The sequence below is a fragment of the Asterias amurensis genome, chromosome 2, assembly GCF_032118995.1.
Source record: "Asterias amurensis chromosome 2, ASM3211899v1".
Lineage (NCBI taxonomy): Eukaryota > Metazoa > Echinodermata > Asteroidea > Forcipulatida > Asteriidae > Asterias > Asterias amurensis.
This window is the reverse complement of record NC_092649.1, coordinates 7,783,541-7,805,921: the sequence shown is the minus strand read 5'-3', so window position 1 is coordinate 7,805,921 and position 22,381 is coordinate 7,783,541. Positions and strand designations below refer to the sequence as shown.

Genomic DNA, 22,381 nt, shown 5'->3' with positions numbered 1-22,381 from the left:
TTCTTGATAATTTTACCGAGACGAAGTCAAGGTAAATTATAAAGAACCAGGCCTCGGCAGGTTTAAACCAAAGCCTTGCAATTAACATATGTAAATTGGGTTTTTAGTCCCTAGTACATTTGCTTTGGGTGGGTTTCAATGTAACAAAGTACACAATGTAACAGACCTGAAAGGCCATGGCCTCTGTTGCCCCTGGTCTCTGTTGCCCCTGGTCTCTGTTGCCCCTGGTCTCTGTTGCCCCTGGTCTCTGTTGCCCCTGGTCTCTGTTGCCCCTGGTCTCTGTTGCCCCTGGTCTCTGTTGCCCCTGGTCTCTGTTGCCCCTGGTCTCTGTAGCCCCTTGTCTCTGTTGCCCCTGGTCTCTGTTGCCCCTGGTCTCTGTTGCTCCTGGTCTCTGTTGCCCCTGGTCTCTGTAGCCCCTGGTCTCTGTTGCCCCTGGTCTCTGTTGCCCCTGGTCTCTGTTGCCCCTGGTCTCTGTTGCCCCTGGTCTCTGTTGCCCCTGGTCTCTGTTGCCCCTGGTCGCTGTTGCCCCTGGTCTCTGTAGCCCCTTGTCTCTGTTGCCCCTGGTCTCTGTTGCCCCTGGTCTCTGTTGCCCCTGGCCTCTGTTGCCCCTGGTCTCTGTAGCCCCTTGTCTCTGTTGCCCCTGGTCTCTGTTGCCCCTGGTCTCTGTTGCCCCTGGTCTCTGTTGCCCCTGGCCTCTGTTGCCCCTGGCCTCTGTTGCCCCTGGTCTCTGTTGCCCCTGGTCTCTGTTGCCCCGGTCTCTGTTGCCCCTGGTCTCTGTTGCCCCCGGTCTCTGTTGCCCCCGGTCTCTGTTGCCCCCGGTCTCTGTTGCCCCCGGTCTCTGTTGCCCCTGGTCTCTGTTGCCACCGGTCTCTGTTGCCCCTGGCCTCTGTTGCCCCTGGTCTCTGTAGCCCCTGGTCTCTGTTGCCCCTGGTCTCTGTTGCCCCTGGTCTCTGTTGCCACCGGTCTCTGTTGCCCCTGGCCTCTGTTGCCCCTGGTCTCTGTAGCCCCTTGTCTCTGTTGCCCCTGGTCTCTGTTGCCCCTGGTCTCTGTTGCCCCTGGTCTCTGTTGCCCCTGGCCTCTGTTGCCCCTGGCCTCTGTTGCCCCTGGTCTCTGTTGCCCCGGTCTCTGTTGCCCCGGTCTCTGTTGCCCCCGGTCTCTGTTGCCCCCGGTCTCTGTTGCCCCCGGTCTCTGTTGCCCCCGGTCTCTGTTGCCCCCTGTCTCTGTTTCCCCCGGTCTCTGTTGCCCCCGGTCTCTGTTGCCCCCGGTCTCTGTTGCCCCCGGTCTCTGTTGCCCCCGGTCTCTGTTGCCCCCGGTCTCTGTTGCCCCCGGTCTCTGTTGCCCCCGGTCTCTGTTGCCCCTGGTCTCTGTTGCCCCTGGTCTCTGTTGCCCCTGGTCTTTGGCTTATTGCCTTCCAAACCTCTCCAATAGACTTTAAGATTTTCCAAGTTAAATGCCTTTATCAAAATGAAATTAGCCTCGCCCTCTCAAAGACAAATAATTCCATTATGTACAGAGTGCATGTACTGCATACAAACATGAAGGGCCAGCTTGGATTTTGTGCTTGATGTACCTTCTGAGTGGCACTGTAATGAAAGTTTGCCAGATGGTAGAGATAGATAGCGCCTTAGCGCAGGCAAATTAATTACTTCTCGTTATTACATGTGCTGGGCTTGCACTTCTTTGTTCAGTGTTTATCATTATTTTGCCCTACACTCACCATGCAAATGATGCATTGTGTACACAAAACATGTAATTCGAGTCTTGCACTGAATTTGATTGATATTCATCATTATTATAATAAGTAAACAGTGAATGGCTTTGCAGTCTGGATTCTGGAAGCAATGTTGTTCCTTTTCTGTCTTATTATTATTATTCTTTTTTGTGTTTTTGTTTCTAACATGTGTAATGTACAATTTAGTTTGCGATTGAATCAATTATCATTTGCTTGTTATTGTGTCAATCACATGTATGTATAATGTGCAGAGAGTTTTATATACATCACATGTATAACTGTACATCACGTTCACATACTAGCAAAATGCTAACAATTTTTTTAGGCAGTTTTAAATCGCAATTACTTTCTCAAATTTTACGTAATTTGTGTCCAAAGGGGCATCACATGTATGTGTGGGATTATGTGCACATTGTATCTTTGTATCTTTTCAAAAGATAAGTTCTTACAGGCTACATTGTACAATAGATCAGGGGTCGATTTCACAAAGAGTTAGGACTAGTCCTAACTTAGGACTAGTCCTAGGAGATATACAAATTGCATGGATGGTCCTAAGTTAGGACGAGTAACTGGTCCTAACTCGAGATAAGACTAGTCCTAACTCTTTGTGAAACCCACCCCAGGACTGGTTGTATACATGTACACAATTACCTCCATGGTATGAGCCCTATATTGCATGTAATGTACAATTATCAAAGCTGGCTTTTACTACTCATCTTTTGAATCATAATGGCATACATGTATTTTATACATGTATATCCCTAATTATCACAGCCTGGTTAAAGTGTTATTATAATTTTAATATCTCAGATTTGGTGTTCCATATGACTAGATGGCTGGGAGTAATGAGTCACTGCCATGCTCCCAAGAAGAGACGCGTACAATGTAATAGTATGCACTTGTACAAGGTACACTACATGTACGTGTACGTAAACAGATGTTTTTAATGTACACAAACCTACGGTTCTGTGGGTACTACAATGTACACACAGCTTGAATGAACATGTTTTATAAGTACATTCAAATTGTACATTGTACATAATAAGCTTCAAGGGCGATATCACGATATTATCGAATATCGCGATATTAATTTGGAAACGATTTCGATATCGGATGGATTTGGTTTTAATCGAAATATCGATATATCGCGATATCGATTAAATATCGCGATGTATTTGCTAGCTGAGACATCTCGCACCCCATAGGTTTGGAGTAAAACCAGAAGAATAGGTCATTAGAACACCTCTCTTATGCTATGACTGTCTCTTCTACAACTTTCACTTGGAGTTTGACGACTGATGTCAAATTTAATTTATCGCGATTATATCGAATATCGTTATATATTGTCGGCGATATGTCGTGAATAAAATAAATCGATATCGCCCAAGCTTAGTACATAATACACAGTATTCTCCCTTAATATGTGTAACTCTGGTTTAATATCTCAATTTTGGAAATCAATTAGGAACAGTTGATTTGTAGAATCTTCAAACGCTCCACGGCTGTATAATTGCTCATGAATCTTTGACAGTATTAACCAGAAGTCAGTGAGTGCATGTACATGTATTTCTCTTGAGAATTGGTAATGTACAATGTATGAAGTGTTTTGTTGTGCTAGGCTATGGTGCTGCATTTAGCCGGGTTCTAAAATGTACTGTACTTCGCCTTGGTGATAGTCTCCGTCCCAGCAATTTTCAATGCAATGCATTAAGCAAGGTACAGTACAGGTACATGTACATACATGTAGATGTCCAGTGTCAATGCAGCTGGCTAAAACCAGTTCACTTTACAATGCAACAAAATCCTCTTTTGGTGCCCTACACATGTTGCATTGTCACTCTCTTTGTAAACAAAGGTATAGGGCCTAGATGCTGGTAGTTCCAAATAAATGGTTGTCATTTCAGGGAAGCCAAACCAATGGGCCACATAATGTCAAGTGTACACTACACATGGTTGTACTTTTAGGCCTGGCACAATTACATGTAGGCTAAGCATCCCTTAATTGGGTTTACATACATGCACATGTAGTCAACCTTGCAAGTTGCACTTGGCCTGCCTGCATAAATCTTGCCTATGGTTGTTGTATGGTACATGTACATATACATTATGTACGAACAATGTACATGGCATCACATGAAGTTTAGTAATAATAACCAATTAATGAAGGAAACTGACTTAGGTAAATTTCATTCAATTTTGGGGTTGGACAAAGACAAATTGACAAGTCAGAGCCATGAAATGGTATGAATTTTGTAATGTGCCCTCCGGGTAGTGTGCTGGAGGTCTCAGGTTCAAACTCTGCTGTAATATTTTTTCTTTGTTCAACCCGAGAAATTAGTAAAATTAATAAACACGTGTAGTTTCAAATTTATCATTGATTTTTAAGCTTAATTAAATCATTTTCTATAACATTTTGTATCATTCCTTTTATATAACTGTGAAGTATTTTGTGTTTTTTTCAGCTGAAATTGTTAATGTTAATATTTTGTTATAATATTTTTTCCTGACACAAAAAAAAGTGTAAGGGCATGAAGGGTAAAAACAATTAACATATTATTTATCCCCAATGTAAAAAATAATACACTAAATATTGATGTATTCATAACTTGTTGACGTGAAGGCCGAAATGAATTTCCAGTGAAAGATAATTAAGTCAATTGAATTGAAGTGCATTGAAATGAAGTTAATTGAATGCACTGGTTTTTTTTTAACTCTTTGACTAAGACAAAGGCCCTAGGGCATTGTAAAGTTTCTCATAGACTTCAAGATTTTTCCAATTTGGGTAAAGAAAATTACATTTGCCTCTGGAAGATGAAATTCCAGGCCTAAGCAGGACTTACACAAGAGACACAAATTTCCACAGATTTACAATTTATGTACAATTAAACTTACACAGTTTAAAGGTAATGATGTTAGAAAGCTTCCCCTTCAAATATTATTTGCTGAGGTGCTGTAGTTTCATTCAAATATTTTTTGTTTCAGTGAGACAACAATTGTTTTAGCATAATGTACAACAGTTTTACGTGACTCTCCTGCAAACATTGCTCTGTAATTTTGTTTTCTCAAGAACTTGAGGACTAACGTAGGTAAATTATATTACTTATACATAGATGAAGATCTTCATTCACAATGAGAAGGGATTCATGTCGTCGCAAAAAAAGCTTGATCTACAAAAGGTTTCAAAAGCCCTTTCTAACAACGACTAACGATTTAATCCTAGATTTCTCATGTGGCCCTGGGGAGTACCTGGACAAGGATGACAGCCAGCAGTGTCAGAAGTGCCCAGTGGGTACCTTCTCACTAGGTGGAGGGGAGCTGTTTCAAGATTGGACCACCCTTCCTGACGGGTTCCTCTTGGTTGAAGAGACGACGGAACCAGACTACGGAATGATGGACAACGATGAAAGACCATGCAATCAGTGAGTGTTCCTTCTTCGTTCATTGTATTGAAATTATTATTTTAAAGGCAATGGACATTATTGGTAATTACTCAAAATAACTATTTAAGCATGAAACCTTGCTGGTAACGAGTAATGGGGAGATGTTGATAGTATAAAACATTGTGAGAAACGGCTCCTTCGTAGTGACGTAGTTTTTGAGAAAAAAGTAATTTTCTATGAATTTGATTTTGTGACCTCAGAATTAGATTTTGATGTCTCGAAATCAAGCATCTGAAAGCACAGAACTTCGTGTGACAAGGTTTTTTTTGTGTTTTTTTTTCCATTATTATCTCGCAACTTAGATGACCAATTGAACTCAAATTTTCACTGTTATTTATTTTATGCACATGTTGAGATACACCAAGTGGGAAGACTTGTCTTTGACAATTACCAAAGGTGTCCAGTGTCTTTAATTTTCCTTATTAATAATCACATCATTTATATAGCGCAAAGCGCTCAGAGAATAACAGAATTTAAAAAATGGAAAACAAATTAATTTGGTTTATTTTAAATGTTTAATTTTCACTTGCTTTTTTATTAACTGATCACTGCATTGTTTTGCTTTCATAGTTAGCATAGATACATGTACATGTACCATCATGAATTAGAACACAACTGAGCCAAAGATTCTTGGCTTTGCACACCGCCAAATTCTGTGCTTCTGTGTTCTTTGCTTACCTTACAGGGCAAGCATAAATTTTCTTGCTAGCTGTGTATTTAGGAAAGAATGTCTAATTGGAGTACGCATGCGCTCAAGCAAAAAGTCCCTGCTAATCCTTTGAAATAATATGCTTGACATTAATGCTGAATTCCCTGCTTCCATACAAGCACCACTTCTTCGTGAAAACTTACCAGTGAAATATGCTTGAAAAAACGCCAGTTCTTTGCTTACAGTATGCGCCAATTATTTGCTTACGGTATGCAGAGTTGCGCATGAAACGTGTCCATGATCTGTATATTGTTGATTCATCATTTCATGTTCATTCATTCTTACACAGTTCCATGTGGGAGCTGAAAGGGTCGCACATCCGTTCACCGGGGGACCAGTGTATCGCCAAGCTGGTGTACGCAGCCAACCTGATGAAGGAGGGCTATGTAGAGTTCACATACTCTCTTGCGACCAGTGATACCATCTTCCATGTGTCGGTAAGATTCAACAGTGCACCTCAGCTCATTTTTTTTATCAGAGCTTCCACACAGTACAGATTTTTTCAGATGTTGTTCGAAAAACTTTTCAAAAATACAGCTTTTTTAGTAACAGAAACATAAAAAAAAGAGCCTTTCATAACACAAACCCGTCGTTTAAGAATAAACCTGAACTTTTATTGCACTTGAGTTAGATCAAAACCAATGCATCAAAAGGAAAACACGTCAGGGTTCTGCCCACAGTGGTCGATGCTAGAAAAACTTACCTGGCACTCAGGATTCCCCAAACAGAATTTCTTCTGTGTCCGACCACACATTTTCCAAATTCTTTAGTTACACTTGCAGTTTTCAATGAAATATAAAATTGAGTTTTCACCAGTAAAAATGGTATCCAAAGCCAATAATTTTTAACACTTCTTTAATTTGAGTCTTTTTATATGATCTACCATTTAACTGATCCATCTCAAAATGGTTTCCAGGGAAACATTTTTCCACCACTTAAGAAATCCTGGGCAGAACCCTGGTGTACATGATGTACACTGAATCTTTAATCTTGGCTGGTAATTTTCTAAATGTGTTTCTTGTAGGTTACCAATGAGCGTTGTGAGACAAGCTCAGTAGGCAACAGATGGCCAGACCCAACCGGAGAGGGACAATGGAAAACGTATAAGGTAAGTCTCACAAGAACAAGTCAGGCTTTTCAGACCCCAGGTGAATCTCAAATCTCAACAGAGACCCGCCAAATCTCACCAGACCCTACCACCAGCGCCTCCCCAGACCCTACCAGCGCCTCACCAGACCCGACCAGCTCCACACAAGACTCTACCCGGACCTCACCAGACCCGTGCCGAATCTCACCAGACCCTACCAATATCTTACCAGACCCTACCACTACCATCGCCTCACCAGACCCAGCCTTATTTCACCGCACCCGTGCCGAATCTCACCAGACCCTACCAATATCTAACCAGACCCTACCACTACCAGCACCTCACCAGACTCCAGCCTTATTTCACTAGACCCAACCAGCGCCTCACCAGACACCAGCTCAATGTCAATAGACCCAACCAGCGCCTCACCAGACCCCAGCCTTATTTCACCGCACCCGTGCCGAATCTCACCAGACCATAACAGCATCTTACCAGACCCTACCAGCCTCTCAACGGACCCCAGCCTTGTTTCACCAGACCCCACCAGCACCTCACCAGACACCCGCCTAATTTCATCGCACCCTACCAGTGCCTCACGAGACCCAAGCCAATTCTCACCAGACCCTACCAATATTTTACCAGACCCCACCAGCTTCTCATCACACCCCAGCTAAATCTCACCAGATCCCGTCAGTGCTCACCAGACCCTTCCTGACTCCCCTAATGCAATTCTCCTTAACAAATCGGCCACAAACACCTGCCAAAAATACTATACTTTGATACAAGTTTCGGCAAAGCAAATTTTGTTTTAAAACGCTTATCATTAATATTTCTTCTCTCTCAATATGAGTGTGCATTCTATGAACCAAAAATAATCTCTTTAGATATTTTTTCTTGATTATTATTTTAGTTGGACCTGGAAGCAGGTATGAATGTGATCACATGGAAGACAATGGGCATTGGACTGACTACTCTCCACAACGCTAAACCCAACCCTGTACTCATCAAAGAGATCAAGGTTATGGGACTCAGCTTCACCTCCGAATGCACCAAGACCAAGCCGGGTACCTTTGTCGGCAGCAAAGGCTCATACTCGTAAGTTTTGACTTATTTAGGCTAATTGTGGTTGTGAAGCCAATGATTCTCAGAAAAGCAAAGTTGATCACTGTACTAGCCATGCATCCTCGAAGAGAAGACGAGGAAGTTTCCTTTTAAGATGTGGGACGAGCACCCCAGACAATTATTTTCCGCAATACCAGCCCAATCGAGTAGGGGCTGAAAACCCAAACCGTATACTGTCCTTGACAGGATTTTGAACAGGGTCATTGCGGTGGAAGGCGAGAAAAGAAACCATTACGCTAAACTACCAACTAGATGTTGTCCAAGTTTAAAGAAAAATACTTGATAAGTTGTTTTTTTACCCTTACGTCGATGTGCACTATATACTCGGTACTTTTCTGAGTTCAATGAACAAAATCCAGAGGCAAATCACTCGGGTGGGATTCGAACCCACTAGACCACGACATGACGGAGCTAGTCTGATGGCTATAGGCAGTTCAGCACCATTATTTATGATCCAAAACACCTAAATTAACAATTTTGAAACAAGAGTGAATATTTTGTTTGTAAATTTGGGTCTGTGTGATTTTCTCCACCAAGGTACGAGAAGTGTCCTGCTAACACATACTCTGGAGAGTCTGGTGCTTCAGAGTGCACTGAATGTAATAAGAACACCCAGTACTCAAGTAAGTTTGTTAGTTTAAAACAAAGTATAGTGTTAGTAATACAAACTAGAACTAAATCATAGTGTTTCATGGCTGAGCGGTTTAGAGCAAAGACTCAAGCTCTGATGTTTCTGATCAGCAGCAACCTGGTTCCCAGGGGTGATCGATCTGGCCGCGCCATTTTTTCCCAGCATGCCTTGCTCGATCTAACCCTTGGAAGTGTAACGCAGAGCTAGCGGGTGAAATGGCGCTGCCCATGTTAGCCAGGTTGGATCAGCAGAGCTTGGTTTTCGGTTATGACACTTGTAAAGAGGAAGACACTGCATTGCTTCGCTCTTCAATTGGGAGGTACATGTAAAGCCGTTAGTCCCATGTGTTTTGTATTGCACGTAAAAGAACCAAATTATACTTATGGCTAAGAGAAGGGCTTTGCCCTAGTGTTTCTGGCAGTGGCTGCTGAAAGGGAGTAAAATATTGTGCCTGTCAAGAACAGTCCTATTTTTGCAGCCTTATTTTAAAAAAAAAAAAATTGTTGCATTCTCCACAGGTCCTGGCGCCTCAGAGTGTACAGACAGGAAGCCGTGCACTGAATTTGACTACTATCAGACAAACACACCATGTGACGAGAACAATAAGGTTGGTAACTATTGTCACAAACTTACAATCTATGTACAGTCTGTGGAAAACATTTAAAGGGTGACTTCCTGTTTTGGGTTTTTGTTAAGTGTGTAAATGTCTGATATTGTCAGCATGTGCTGCTGTTTTTTGGGGTGTTTTTTTGTTTTTTTGTTTTTTTTAAATAGTTTTTCTAGTTTGTCTGTGCAAGTTATATCTAGGTGTTCTTGTCCTGTGAAATTTATAAGTGAAATTATTTCACATTTTGAAATTTTGTGTTTCGCAGACTCAGTTGATGTACAAGTGGATCGAGCCTCGTATCTGTCGGAGTGACATTGAGGGTGCGGACCAGCTACCGCCATCAGGAAAGCAGGAGACCTGCCCTCCGTGTAACCCAGGCATGTCGGCCTTCAATCACTCAACTTGTGCCATCTGTCCCAGCAACATGTTCTCTGATGGAACGCTACGTGAGTGCATTCAGTCAATATAGAGTTTTAAACCCTTGATAATAATAATAATAATATTAAGTTTTTATATAGCGCTTTTTCACTCCCTAAGGGTGTCCCAAGGCGCTTTGAATTATTACCCCTGGTCACTTGGCCTTAAGTCATTCCTTAAACCATCTCAGCTCCCTGGGGAGTATACAGCCTTGTGCAACAAATGCGCTACTCGTCTAAATCAATCACAAGAACCATCTCTGCCCTAACAGGTACCCGTTTACCCCTGGGTGAAGAGAAGCATTTATAGTTAAGTATCTTGCTCAGGGACACAATTGTCATGACCGGGATTGAACAGAATCAGCAGAGCTTGAATTTGGTGCTCTTATCCACTCGGCCACAACACCCCACATATATTTGGCTCAGTTTTTTTAAACTGTAAATTACAGAAAGAAAAAAATGCAGCACAGTTAACATGAACAAAAGGGTGTTAAAATACTGTCTAAATTAAAAAACTAAATTGAAACTTTCAAAAAAATTATTTTTATATGTTTAAAGGAACACGTTGCCTTGGATCGGACGAGTTGGTCAAAACAAAAGCGTTTGTAACCGTTTTTTATATAATGCATATGGTTGGAAAGACGTTTTAAAAGTAGAATACAATGATCCACACAAGTTTGCCTCGAAATTGCATGGTTTTCCTTCTACTGTGCGAACCAACACAGTCGGCCATTTATGGGAGTCAAAATTTTGACCCCCATAAATGGCCGACGTGTTAGTCGACGAGGTAAAAGGAAAACCACGCAATTTTGAGGTATGTTTGTGTGGATCATTGTATTCTACTTTTACAACATCTTTCTACCCATATGCATTTTATGAAAAACGGTTACAAACGCTTTTCAAAAACCAACTCGACCGATCCAAGGCAACGTGTTCCTTTAAGACCATAAAGTGAGAAGCACCAAAGAATTTAAAGCCATTGGACCCTTTCGGTACAGAAAAAAAAAAAAAAGTTCACAGATTTACAAATAATTTACAGGGTTTACAGAAGGTAATTGTGAAAGACTTCTCTTGAAATATTAGTCCATGAAATGCTTTACTTTTTGAGAAAACCGTAAAACAATATAAATTCTCGTTAACGAGAATTACGGATTTGTTATAAACACATATCATGACTCGGCGAAACGCGCGAAAACAGGAGTGGGTTTTCCCGTTATTTTCTCCCGACTCCGATGTCCGATTGAGCCTAAATTTCCACAGGATTGTTATTTTATATATAAGTTGTGATACATGAAGTGTGGGACTTGGACAATACTGTTTACCGAAAGTGTATAATGGCTTTAAGTTCTAGATCTTTATTAGAAGTACCTGAGTGGCTGTTACATGTATATCCTGCCCTTTCTTGCTACTCTGCTCCTAGCGTTGTGAGTCTTGTATGCATCAAAAGCATCATCAACCAATGTTGTTGAAGCATCTATTTGAAGCACCAGCAAAACATGTGCTAAGGTCCTGCGTGTGACACCTACGCTAGCATGATGGCGCCCCTTCATTGGCCTGAAGCAGTTGTCGCTCAGCTTTAATAGAACACCCCCCCCCACACACACACACAAGATGTTCCAAAAGTTGTTACAAGACTTTATTTTTATGCCCTGTGCTATCTTTGACATTTGTATCGACAGCTTGCCAGCCTTGCCCTCCCAACACTGCTCCAGTGTATGGCATTGACTACATCAGATGGCACCAGTTGCCTCCTAAGATGGACTCCACATGCCTGAGTCTCTCATGTAAGTCAGAATCTTATATTCATTCCTACATATATCTGTTTGTGTGTGTTGTATTAATTTTTGTTTTACCCATATACACAGATGTTTTACCCGTATACACCGATATGGGTAAAACCAAATAAATATTTGTTATGTGTGTTATGTTGTCATTTAGCCTTTTAGAAAGACTCTGATAGGGTCGAATTGTCAGGCCGTTTAAAAAAAATTCTTTCAAAGAAATTTTTCTGAACTTTTTTGGTTCTTGGAGCAAGTTCAAGTGGGTGACTAGAGTCGACTAGACTGAACAATAATTGATCTACAGTAGATGTCAGCTGAACACTGCATGATTGGACTAGTAGCAACTGGATCGAACTACCCCCCTGTTGCTCTTTTCAAATTTGCAAGTTACGTCAGAAGTAATGGGTTGTTTATTAGTAACAGTGTAATTTGTTCAATACGGCAATAACTTAACTTTGCAGTGAGATAATTAGTTTTTAAAAAATGCGTTGAAGATAAATGAAAAATAAAAGAAAATGAAAACAACAAACCAGCAACTTGCTTAACCTGTTTTCTGGGGGGGGGGGGGGTTTTCAACAAATTTGATATATCTTTATAAATCACAACAACAATTTATCTACCACTTTTATTTTACCAAACAGCAATGTGTATTAAGTACTGAATGTATTTCAAGAGTCCTGTGAACAAAAATCTACATGCATTTTACTCTACCACAGAGCTAGTACATGTATGTAAAACCATTTTTTTTTCACTCATATATTTTCATCGTTGACAGCGGTCTGGTTTTACACATCTCTAGACGACAGTTTTTATACTTTTGTATAACCTTGACAGCCCCTGTAATCATTGTGTATTAAGTCTAAAGATTGAAAATAAAAAATCAAATACCAATGTACAATGTAAGATCTATTCAATCTAGTAAGGTATGCAATAACAACTTGTAATGATAATCTATAATTGAGTTGGTGTGGCTTTTAGAAAAGAACCGTAGGTTTCAACTCCTCTACATGTATTCACAAATAATCTTTTTCTGCCAACCCGTCACCAGCGTATGGATGTTCCGATGAAAGTGGATGGCAGCTTGCTGCCGACCACATCCACAGCGGCAAGGGTCATGCCGACGACGTCTACCTGGTCCTGGATCTGGGACTAGATGGGATGAGGTTTGAGGAGGGGTACTTTGATGGAAAGGCAGAGGAGCTGGGGGTCATCTCGTTCTGGTTCAGCATGGAATGTACTGGGAATTGTGCGCTGTTCTTCGTCCAGGACGACGACAACGGCTCGCCGATCATCGAGGAGTGGTTTGGCACTCAGGAGAAGCAGCTGTTTAGGTGAGATATGGAAAAGAGGAAATTCCCCTGGCCCTAATTTTGTTTGTCTACAAGATTAATTTGTTTCCAAATTGTATCATAGGTTTCCTTATGTTCTAGTTATCCTTTTATTACTTGTCTCCTAATTTTTGGGGGTTCCTAATTGTATTGGTCCTTAATTTTTTTAGGTCTGTGAAAATAATAAAAAATAATATGGCAGTTTCGCATTGCGCTAATGGAATTACTTTAAGGAATGCTACAAAAATATCTTGAAAATGAGGATGCACAACACATTGTTACATGCAAGAATTTTGGCCTATGTTTCTGTGAATGTTTTGTCTACGCTGCAGTTTAAAGCCTTTTAAAGTTGGCAGTGCTGGCCCAAGATCTGGACAAGTTTCCCGATGGCGCAAAATTCGGACAAAAATTTTTGTTTCATGACCCACTCACTGGCCTGCTTAGTTTAAGTGATCTCCTAACTTCATAGGTATCCTAATACTTGTAGATTATGATTCTATAAAGATTCCGTCAATAATTTTTACTCTATTCATGTTAGTGGGTACTCACCGTATATCTGGCCGTGTTGAGGGCAGTATTCAAATGAACACCACAAACATTTTTAAAAGTCGCCTATTGACCCATTTCACCTGACGTCATCATCAGAAAAATGCGTTTTCATATGTACATGTAACTCTATGCATAGAGTATGCTGTGCGTTATGCGGTGAAGTGCGCGTTTAAGGCGACGCGGCGTTAATACACGTAAACCTTACTTGCCCACCAACATGGTGAGCGTGCGAGGGGTCAATTGGAAACCTTTGAGATTCACTTTTTTTTTTTTACATACTTTAAATGATTTCTAACCAACAGGGGTGCATGTCGGCAGGATTCTTATTTTCATTACCATCTTGAAAAAATTTTTATAAATAAAAATAAAAAATTTGTTTTAAAGAAATTCTGTAGCTCAACTATTGAATCACTATTTGAAAAGCTACCCTCCCCCCCCCGCCCCAACCAGAGAAAAAGAAATAATTATTATAACATAGTAAACTCTCATCTGTATTTTTGTTCATGTAGGTACTCTATTACGAAGCAAGGACCAGTCACATTCAGTTGGGCTTTCCAGAAGACGGACATCGGCAGTGATTACTCACATGAACCCACCTACAAATACCGCAACGATGTGTAAGTATTCACCAGCCTATAACATACATGTACCTGCCAACTTTCTGTAGACTGTCCCCACTCTTTTCGGTTATAAAAAGTCCTAAAACCCGAACTTCACAATTTTCCAGGCAAGAATATTCATACAGGTATTATACATGATTGGTAGAGCTGACAAAATGGTCGCAGACAGTATTCCTTTTTTGTGTGATCAACCATGAATGTGTAATGACAAACCTGTGAATTGTTTGCATAGTCTGTTGTACGAGTCCGGAGAAAATAGCAACAAATTGTGCATAATTGTCTGCTCGTAAACACATTATCCTTAATTTTGCTTGTAACAACTGAAATTAGCTGAGGGTTTTTGTGGGGGAGGGGTGGGGGGCAATGTTTTAGATATAGTACAAGGTCATAGAAAGGCTCTGGAATTTACAAGTTCGTTTTTTTTTAAACAAGGATTACATGGTCTTTACCTTTTACTAATTACTTTGTTCTCGAGTGTAGTGTACACTTCGCACATTTTTGTTGTCTGTAATGTAGTAATAAGAATTATAGTTCGTTGAGCAGTTTGTTTGATTATTGATAAAGGGTACATTTTCAGAGGGTATTTATTTTACTTGCCGAGTCAATTTTTGATGCTTCATCGTAGGAATTTTTCACTGACATGGATTTTAGTTGTACTGAGTAGTTTTTAATTGTAAATTTGATCAGAAGAGTTAATATTTTGTTATTAATTTTGTTTTTTATAGTGCCAAGATCTACAGCATTAAAGTAACTAACACGCTAGGCGGTGCAACAGAGTGCAAAAATTGCCCAAGAGGAAGCGACGTAGAAGGGTAAGAGCTAAAAGCTGACCCTCTCTTAACCCCTGATCTTTGACCTTTGCCTTGCATACATGTACCTCATTATTCCTACCTCCTGGAACCTCTCCAACAGAACTTGCCCCCACTCTCCACATTGGAACTTGCCCCACCTTCTCACTGGAACTTGCCTCACCTTGCCACTGGGACTTGCCCCACCTTTCACTGGAACTTGCCCCCCCCCCTTCCTCTTGAACTTGGCTCACCTCCCCATTGGAGCAAATTGCCCCACCTTCCGTTTGAACCCTTGGAGCCCGCCCACCTCCCCATTGGAACTTGCCCCAATGTATTTACCATATTAGTTTTTAAGAAAAGTAAATATCATGCATGTGACTTTCTTTGAACACAGTAGAAAAAATATCCATTGTGATTTGAGATATTTTCACATTCAACTAATGCTTACACAGATTAAAAATTGCATGAAGCACTCATTTGCATGTCTTACAGGTAGTAATCGTTTACATAAACTAAACATTAAACAGTCGCATACAAATAGACACCGAGTCATATACTCCTGGAACACGGCACGGAAAGTGACAGGATTTTTCTACAGTACCTAAAAATCCTAAGACAACTTTTGATGAGACTATTTTTAGGTATTACGAGGTTGATTTATTTTGTAGAGCAAAACATTCCTTTTCAAATGATTTGCACAGCTGTTTTGTTTCCTTTACCCATGAGGTTGAACACTTTAAAAACGAATCCTAAAATTCAGAAACACTGCCGCTGTACATGTATGACATAGTGTAATACAATAAACGATTGTTACATGCAAATTGTGCTCAACTTTTGCTCAAGTGTACTTTAGTCTCAAAACTAATTGGAAAAACCGTGATGGGAAAACATTCACCAGATACCTTCGGAAATAAACACTAAGGCCTTTATTACACACAGGTAATTTCTATATCTAAAACTAAATATCCAAAATATCCTTTCAAATCATGGTATTCCGTGTGTAAATACACCTGTAAAGTTATCGGTAAAGTAATTTCGGTCAACATTACTGTGTACATTGTGCTTGAAACACCTTGTTCATGACATACATGTACAGTCTGTCCACACACAACAACTACTCTTGTGTTGCATTCAGCCTTGGGTTAGTGCATTGTTTAGATGTGACGTTTGAATTTTTTTTTTTTGTTGGGGGGGAACAACAGTTTGGGGTCCATGTGCTGTTTTTAGGCCATCATAATACTGGGATCGCACTTTATCTCAAATAGTCAGGTCCCATTATATAACACAAGAGTTATGATTAGTTCTCGCAACTGTGGATGCAGGGAGCCATACTAAATGGAAGTTTGTTTTTGGCCGAGCCTCTGACAGGCTCTTTGAGTGCATGATACTTGCATGAGCTGCTCCATTTGATTAACCTGCTTATTTATAACACTGTTTTTGCTTCCCGCATCTAGCTGCATACCATGTGATCCAGGGCATTACATTGTCAATGATACTAACAAGTGTGTTCCATGCCCTGCAAGTAAGTATAATCATCTTCCTTTTAAATTGGGGGGGGGGGAATCGTGTCTTCATTGTCTTCCTGTTTGATTTCTTTGTTATTACCTTTGGTTTTACCAGGGGCTGTCGTCTTGATAAACGCAGGCCTGTGCCCAATTTCATAAGGCTGTTAAGCAGAAAATACTGCTTGTCAAATTTTTTTGCGTAACAAATTTCTTTGCTTAGCAAAAATTGAGTGGGGCACCAGTGCTAACCATGTAAACTTTATGGAATTTTGGTTCGGAACCAGTTTCTGTTAAGCAAGATTTTTCTGTGTTGTTTTTTATGCTTACAGGCTTTATGAAATTGGGCCCTGTAAGTGATGGAATTAGGATCGCTAACACTCTGACCCAGTTACTGCATGCACGCCGGGCGTCACACAGTTAATACTCTCATTATTTCGTTGTTAATCTTTACTACAATGACTGGGTTTGAGTTCACAATTCCATTTTCCATGTACAGCCACAGGTCTGCTATGATCATAACAACAGTCCCCCTTTAACTGCATCGATGTATGATAAGTGCTGTATTGCTGGTGATTTCCAAATCTTGTGGGGGAAATATAAACTAGCATCCAGATCGGATTCGAACCCATCCCCATCCTTTGTCTACAGCATCAACCAATTTCATGTCTCTGCTTACTGCAAAATACTGCACTCACTGTTACCATTTTCTGCTCAAAAAGTATGCACTGAATTTCTGCATTGGCTGTGTAGGCAAATCGTGTAGTATTGGGGGGGGGGGGGAGGGTGCTTCTATATATTCCAAGTTTCGCTTATTGTAAGTAGAGCACTGAAATTGCACCAAGATTTCCCAATAGTCATGGCCCTTGGCAATGTTAATGCGTTAAGACACCTGTGATTTGTTGCTCAATGACAGTCTTTAAGTTGTATCACATCTGATGAATGTGCCAAGCCTACCTGCTGGTTTACAGTAAACAAAAAAAATCTCACAGCCTGTGGTCGCCCTGTTTTGTTGCAATACCTTCCCCTCCAACTCATACACAATCATAATTGGGCTGTTTGGGGATATCTTACGGTTGGAAAATCAACTGTGGAGAAGTCTATCCACAAGTTGTCATTGAATAGTTTTGAGAAGCTGTGCCTTATTGGTAATTACTCAAAATAGTTATTGGCATAAAACCTTTCTTGGTGACGAGTAATGGGGAGAGGTTGATGGTATAAAACATTGTGAGAAACGGCTCCCTCTGCCGTGACGTAGTTTTAGAGAAAGAAGTAATTTTTCAGGAATTTGATTTCGAGACCTCAGATTTAGAACTTGAGGTCCCGAAATCAGCCATCTAAACGCACACAACTTTGTGTGACAAGGGTTATTTTTCTTTCATTATTATCTCGCAACTTCGATGACCGATTGAGCTCAAATTTTCACAGGTTTGTTATTTTCTGCATATGTTGAGACACACCAACTGTGAAGACTAGTCTTTGACAATTACCAATAGTGTCCACTGCCTTTAAAACATGTATCCTTTCCCTTGTTCTATGTCTAATCCATTTGTTATAATCCAAACACAAAAGTCTCTAGATACTTTTCCACATTTCGATTCCCTTTTTTTCTTATCTCCCTTAATATTACGTTGTTAATTTCACACCTTTATAAAAAAGAAAAAAATGGAAGTTGGTAGTTGATACTTCTCGCAAAGCTTGAATGCGAAGCTAATTTTTGGATACAAACAAACAGAGCATTGTTTTCAAATATTGTAATGCAAGAAAATTATGTACAGTTCTAGGTATTGCATGAGAGTGTATCATTGTTGTAATGTAGTAGATAGTGAATGTGTTTATAGGCATGATAGTTTTTGGTTTTAACCTTGCATGCTATCCTAAAAAAAACTGGGGGTTTTCAGTTGGCATGTGTTTATCTGTGCGCTAGATAAAACTATACTATTATACTAATTGATTAATAATTTGTTTGCCCAGACACCTATCTGAGATCGGCTAATCCGTACGGTCCGGAGGCATGTGTTCCTTGTGGTCCAGGCATGCAGAGCCAGGGTGGTGGGGATTGCTACAGCACGTGCCACGTCCACGCATCAGGACATCATTATGAGCTGTCAGCTCTTAAGGGGTGAGTTATTAAGTGTTTATTTTGACTGTGGCAACTGAAATAAGGAGCAGCGGTTTGTGGGAGGTGAAGGAGAGGTCTTCTTCCCATGCACAAGTTAGCTTTATGTGGTTGATTCACCTCCTCCGACGAACAAATTTTGTTGAAAGCCTTCGCTTTCTCTCATTTCATTTCAGTTCATTTATTAATTTCACAGGTAAAAATGCAAAGTACAGAAAATAGGAATGGTAAAAAAAACCTTAACATACAAATAGGAGAGAGAACAAACAAAAAGTACCACCCCTGATGTTTTGTCGAGTTAATCTCCTGATGCTGAAATTTAAGAATAGATAATATTCAAGGACATTAGATGGACATTAATCAAACATGGCCTACAGTATAATAGATTTGTATAGATTAAAATAATAATTCCCACAATGTTTTTTTTACAATAAAACCATTTCAAATGCTCTAGATTGCACAGAGCTGTTAAATAAAAAGTAAGTACGAGACATTCAGACTGACCTTGTTTCAAGTCGGCGTGCTTCGGCCAAATTTGCAAAATCCCAAGATCGGGATAGAATCCTGTGACAGTCTGTCAAATGCTGTTTTCTAAATTTTGATATAAAATTTTTGGGAAGCGTTACAACTGATACAAACTTTACAATCAGTGAGAAACAAAAATAGTTTTTTTGTTACCAAATCCGTGCATTTATTTTAGTTGTATGATATACTGTCCCAGCCAATTTTCTATACCTTCCGCCCAGGTAAAGCAGGACAGTTCTTTTCAGAACTGAAAAGTCTCCTGAACAATCCGATAAATTTACTTCACGATAGAATATATAAAGACAGTTATCTAAAGACAAACTCTACCTGGCAAGCAGATAAACACATGGTGTTTACCGCAAAACACAAATATATATTGATACCTCACTATGCAATGCCTCAAATCATCTATACCTTTACATTGTAGAATTCACTCGGTTCAGACGGGAGCAAGTTTCACCGCCAGGGGAAGCCGATTCTTCCATCATTTTAATATCAGTCTTTGCGGAGACCTGGATGGAAATGGAGCTGCAGTCTGTACTGAGAACGTCACCGATATGGTCAGTTCAGGATCTGAATAACCTTTAGATTGAATTTTTCTTTGTTTAAAGACACTGGACACTATTGGTAATTGTCACAGACCAGTCTTCTCACTTGGTGTATTTCAATGTATGCATAAAATAACAAACCTGTGAAAATTTGAGCTCAAATGGTCGTCGAAGTTGTGAGATAATAGTAAAAGAAAAAAAACACCCTTGTTACACGAAATCTAATTCTGAGGTCTTGCAATCAAATTAGTCGAAAATTACTTCTTTCTCAAAAACTATGTTTACTTCAGAGGGAGCCGTTTCTCACAATGTTTTATACTATCAACCTCTCCCCATTACTCATTACCAAGTAAGGTTTTATGCTAATAATTATTTTGAGTAATTACCAATAGTGTCCACTGCCCTTAACCCCAAATTAGATTGCCGTTTTGCAGCTCTATGGAATTGACTACTGGTGGTTGCATACAAGTCTATTTTGAACTTGCCAAATTTGGCAGAGAAAAAACCTAGCTCATAACACCATAGCTTGAAATTTAACCTATATTGCCTCAGCTTCTTCTCTAAACCACAGACTTAAATCTAACAACAGATATTAGAAACTTTTCTTCGTTGTCCTTTTTAGTGAAAAGTATAAGTGTCCTTCAACTGAAGCTTGTAACGGCCATGATCTTTACACCTTTACTGACTTTTTAAATAATTACTTACTTACTCGACAACAACTGTGCTGGACGGAGTGTTTTTTTGTAAATAACCTAACCTTGATATGTGTGGACCCTCGTGCTGAGGTTGTTCCTTCTCTATCTTTGTATTAACCCATAACTGCCTCACTATGAGATTTTCCATAGAACACAGAAACGCTGATAAATATCAACGAGAAATCCTAACTTTTAGCTCTGTATTAACTTGAAACTCTGCATTAACTAACTTTGACCTCTGTATTAACTTTGACCTCTGCATTAACTTTGACCTCTGTATTAACTTTGACCTCTGCATTAACTTTGACCTTTGTGTCCCTAACATAACAGGATGATACTAAAGATATTAGTGTTAAGAAGGTGGGTGAGCCCTGACTAAACATTTTCTCTACAACATAGCGTCATCTTTGTGAAAGGAATGCACAATTTAATCAAACTGTGGCATGGGATCAATAAAGCCATTATGAGGTATTGTGACACAATACTAGGACACTATTAGGTTTGGGTAAATTTGTCTGTATCCACCCAAACCAAACAGTGCACTACTAACGTGTCTGCCATAACTCAAAAATGCTAATGGTGTTAGGTGTGGGGGAGGTGCTGGTTTGCTGTATGGGGACAAGGTGTGGGGTTTGTAAAAATTGGAATTACTGATGACTTGTTTCTTGAAAAGAGGACCTGAATTGACTGTATTTACTGCATGAGGGCCCTTACAAGTGCGGAATTTCTAGCATCACAATGGGAGACTTTGGGACGCTAGGTGGCAGCAGACTTACCACGTAAATTTCCAATGTTTGCGTAGTTCTGAGCGTGCGCACATGACCGAGAACAATGGATTTTACCTGGTAAGTGTGCTGCCACCATGCGTCCCAAAAGTCTCCCATTGCAGTTTTATCTTATTTTGGCTGCCTGTATGTTATTTTCTGATATCAATGGTCAAATAAATAATACCGATAACTGCAACAGTAAAAAATAAACAGTACATTTTACTAATTGGGCAAAACGTCATTTTGGGTCACACACGCCCTGACGCACTCCAAAAGTATTGCGACCTACACTGTACTCATTTCTGTGCTTAACAAGGTTTGGAGGTCCAAATTGTGCGCTGATTAAATTGTGCATTCTTCCTTCACAGTAACATTTTCTTAACATTGGTGATGGGTTAGTATTGCGACCTACACTGTACTCGTTTCTGTGCTTAGCAAAGTTTGGAAGTCCAAATTGGGCGCTGACTAAATTATGCATTCTTCCTTCACAGTAACATTTTCTTAACATTGGTGATGGGTTAGTTAACATCGGTGATGGGTTAGTTAACATCGGTGATGGTTTAGTTACATTCCAACATTGGTGATGGGTTAGTTAACATTGGTGATGGGTTAGTGAACATCGGTGATGGTTTAGTTACATTCCAACATTGGTGATGTGTTTTTAGTGAACATCGGTGATGGGTTACGGGTATGTAGAGTAGGCTGTCTATTTATTTCATACTTCTTTACAGCTTTTTTCATCTTGATCATAGTTTTAATCCAGCGCTCTCGAAGTTTCACCTTTTATTCACCTACATGAAATATCTTATTTTTGTTTTGGTTCAAACTGATGCCTGCTTTTGGTTCTACAAATTTGCAATTGTACACCAAATTTTACACATGTCAGATCAACTTCACAAAATTCATCAAAATAAAACCATATAGAATGCCCCAGATATCACATAGGCGTACTGTCTGCCAATGCTCTCATATTGTCATCTAATTGCACGTAAAGATATGGTGAGAGCATAAACATGTGCTTTTAACCTAAAAGTTGTAGTTCACATTAAGACACATAGGGAAATTGAGTTGTAAAATTGTGCAACCAAGATTTCGTCTGGGTGATGACATAAGGTGAATTGGGTCGATGGACTCTTTATCTAACGCAATCCTTGTCATGTAAACCTGTCTGCAATAAAGCATTGAATGAATACTGATTCACATTACATTACACGCATTTTCGCATTGCACAGTCAACCCTCCTACTGTCTGACCATTCAGTTTCATCCACTGTTAGTTTCGAAACGATAAATAAACCAAGCCAGCCTGCAATATGATGTCATGTGGTGAATAGTGCTGTGTTGTACACACCCATGCAGTTGAATGGTTTATAATGGGTGTCAACTGTTTGGAAAATGTTAGCAGAGTAGGAG

General features: G+C 40.0%; 1 protein-coding gene across 3 annotated transcripts in view; it reads left to right on the top strand.

Annotated features, from left to right (window-relative positions):
- The window catches only part of LOC139934124 (endosome/lysosome-associated apoptosis and autophagy regulator family member 2-like), a 37,499-nt gene that overhangs the window by 2,047 nt on the left and 13,071 nt on the right, over nucleotides 1-22,381 (top strand). For 2 of the 3 annotated variants that reach the window (XM_071928415.1, XM_071928417.1), the window contains exons 3-17: nucleotides 4,953-5,151; nucleotides 6,171-6,318; nucleotides 6,906-6,989; nucleotides 7,879-8,063; nucleotides 8,628-8,713; nucleotides 9,240-9,328; nucleotides 9,594-9,774; nucleotides 11,424-11,528; nucleotides 12,574-12,856; nucleotides 13,912-14,019; nucleotides 14,748-14,834; nucleotides 16,268-16,335; nucleotides 18,290-18,437; nucleotides 19,387-19,519; nucleotides 20,533-20,562. In XM_071928415.1, the coding sequence (XP_071784516.1) occupies nucleotides 4,953-5,151; nucleotides 6,171-6,318; nucleotides 6,906-6,989; nucleotides 7,879-8,063; nucleotides 8,628-8,713; nucleotides 9,240-9,328; nucleotides 9,594-9,774; nucleotides 11,424-11,528; nucleotides 12,574-12,856; nucleotides 13,912-14,019; nucleotides 14,748-14,834; nucleotides 16,268-16,335; nucleotides 18,290-18,437; nucleotides 19,387-19,519; nucleotides 20,533-20,562 (1,934 nt within the window). The remainder of the gene's footprint in view (nucleotides 1-4,952; nucleotides 5,152-6,170; nucleotides 6,319-6,905; nucleotides 6,990-7,878; nucleotides 8,064-8,627; nucleotides 8,714-9,239; nucleotides 9,329-9,593; nucleotides 9,775-11,423; nucleotides 11,529-12,573; nucleotides 12,857-13,911; nucleotides 14,020-14,747; nucleotides 14,835-16,267; nucleotides 16,336-18,289; nucleotides 18,438-19,386; nucleotides 19,520-20,532; nucleotides 20,563-22,381) is intronic. The other variant, XM_071928416.1, reaches the window with a different exon arrangement.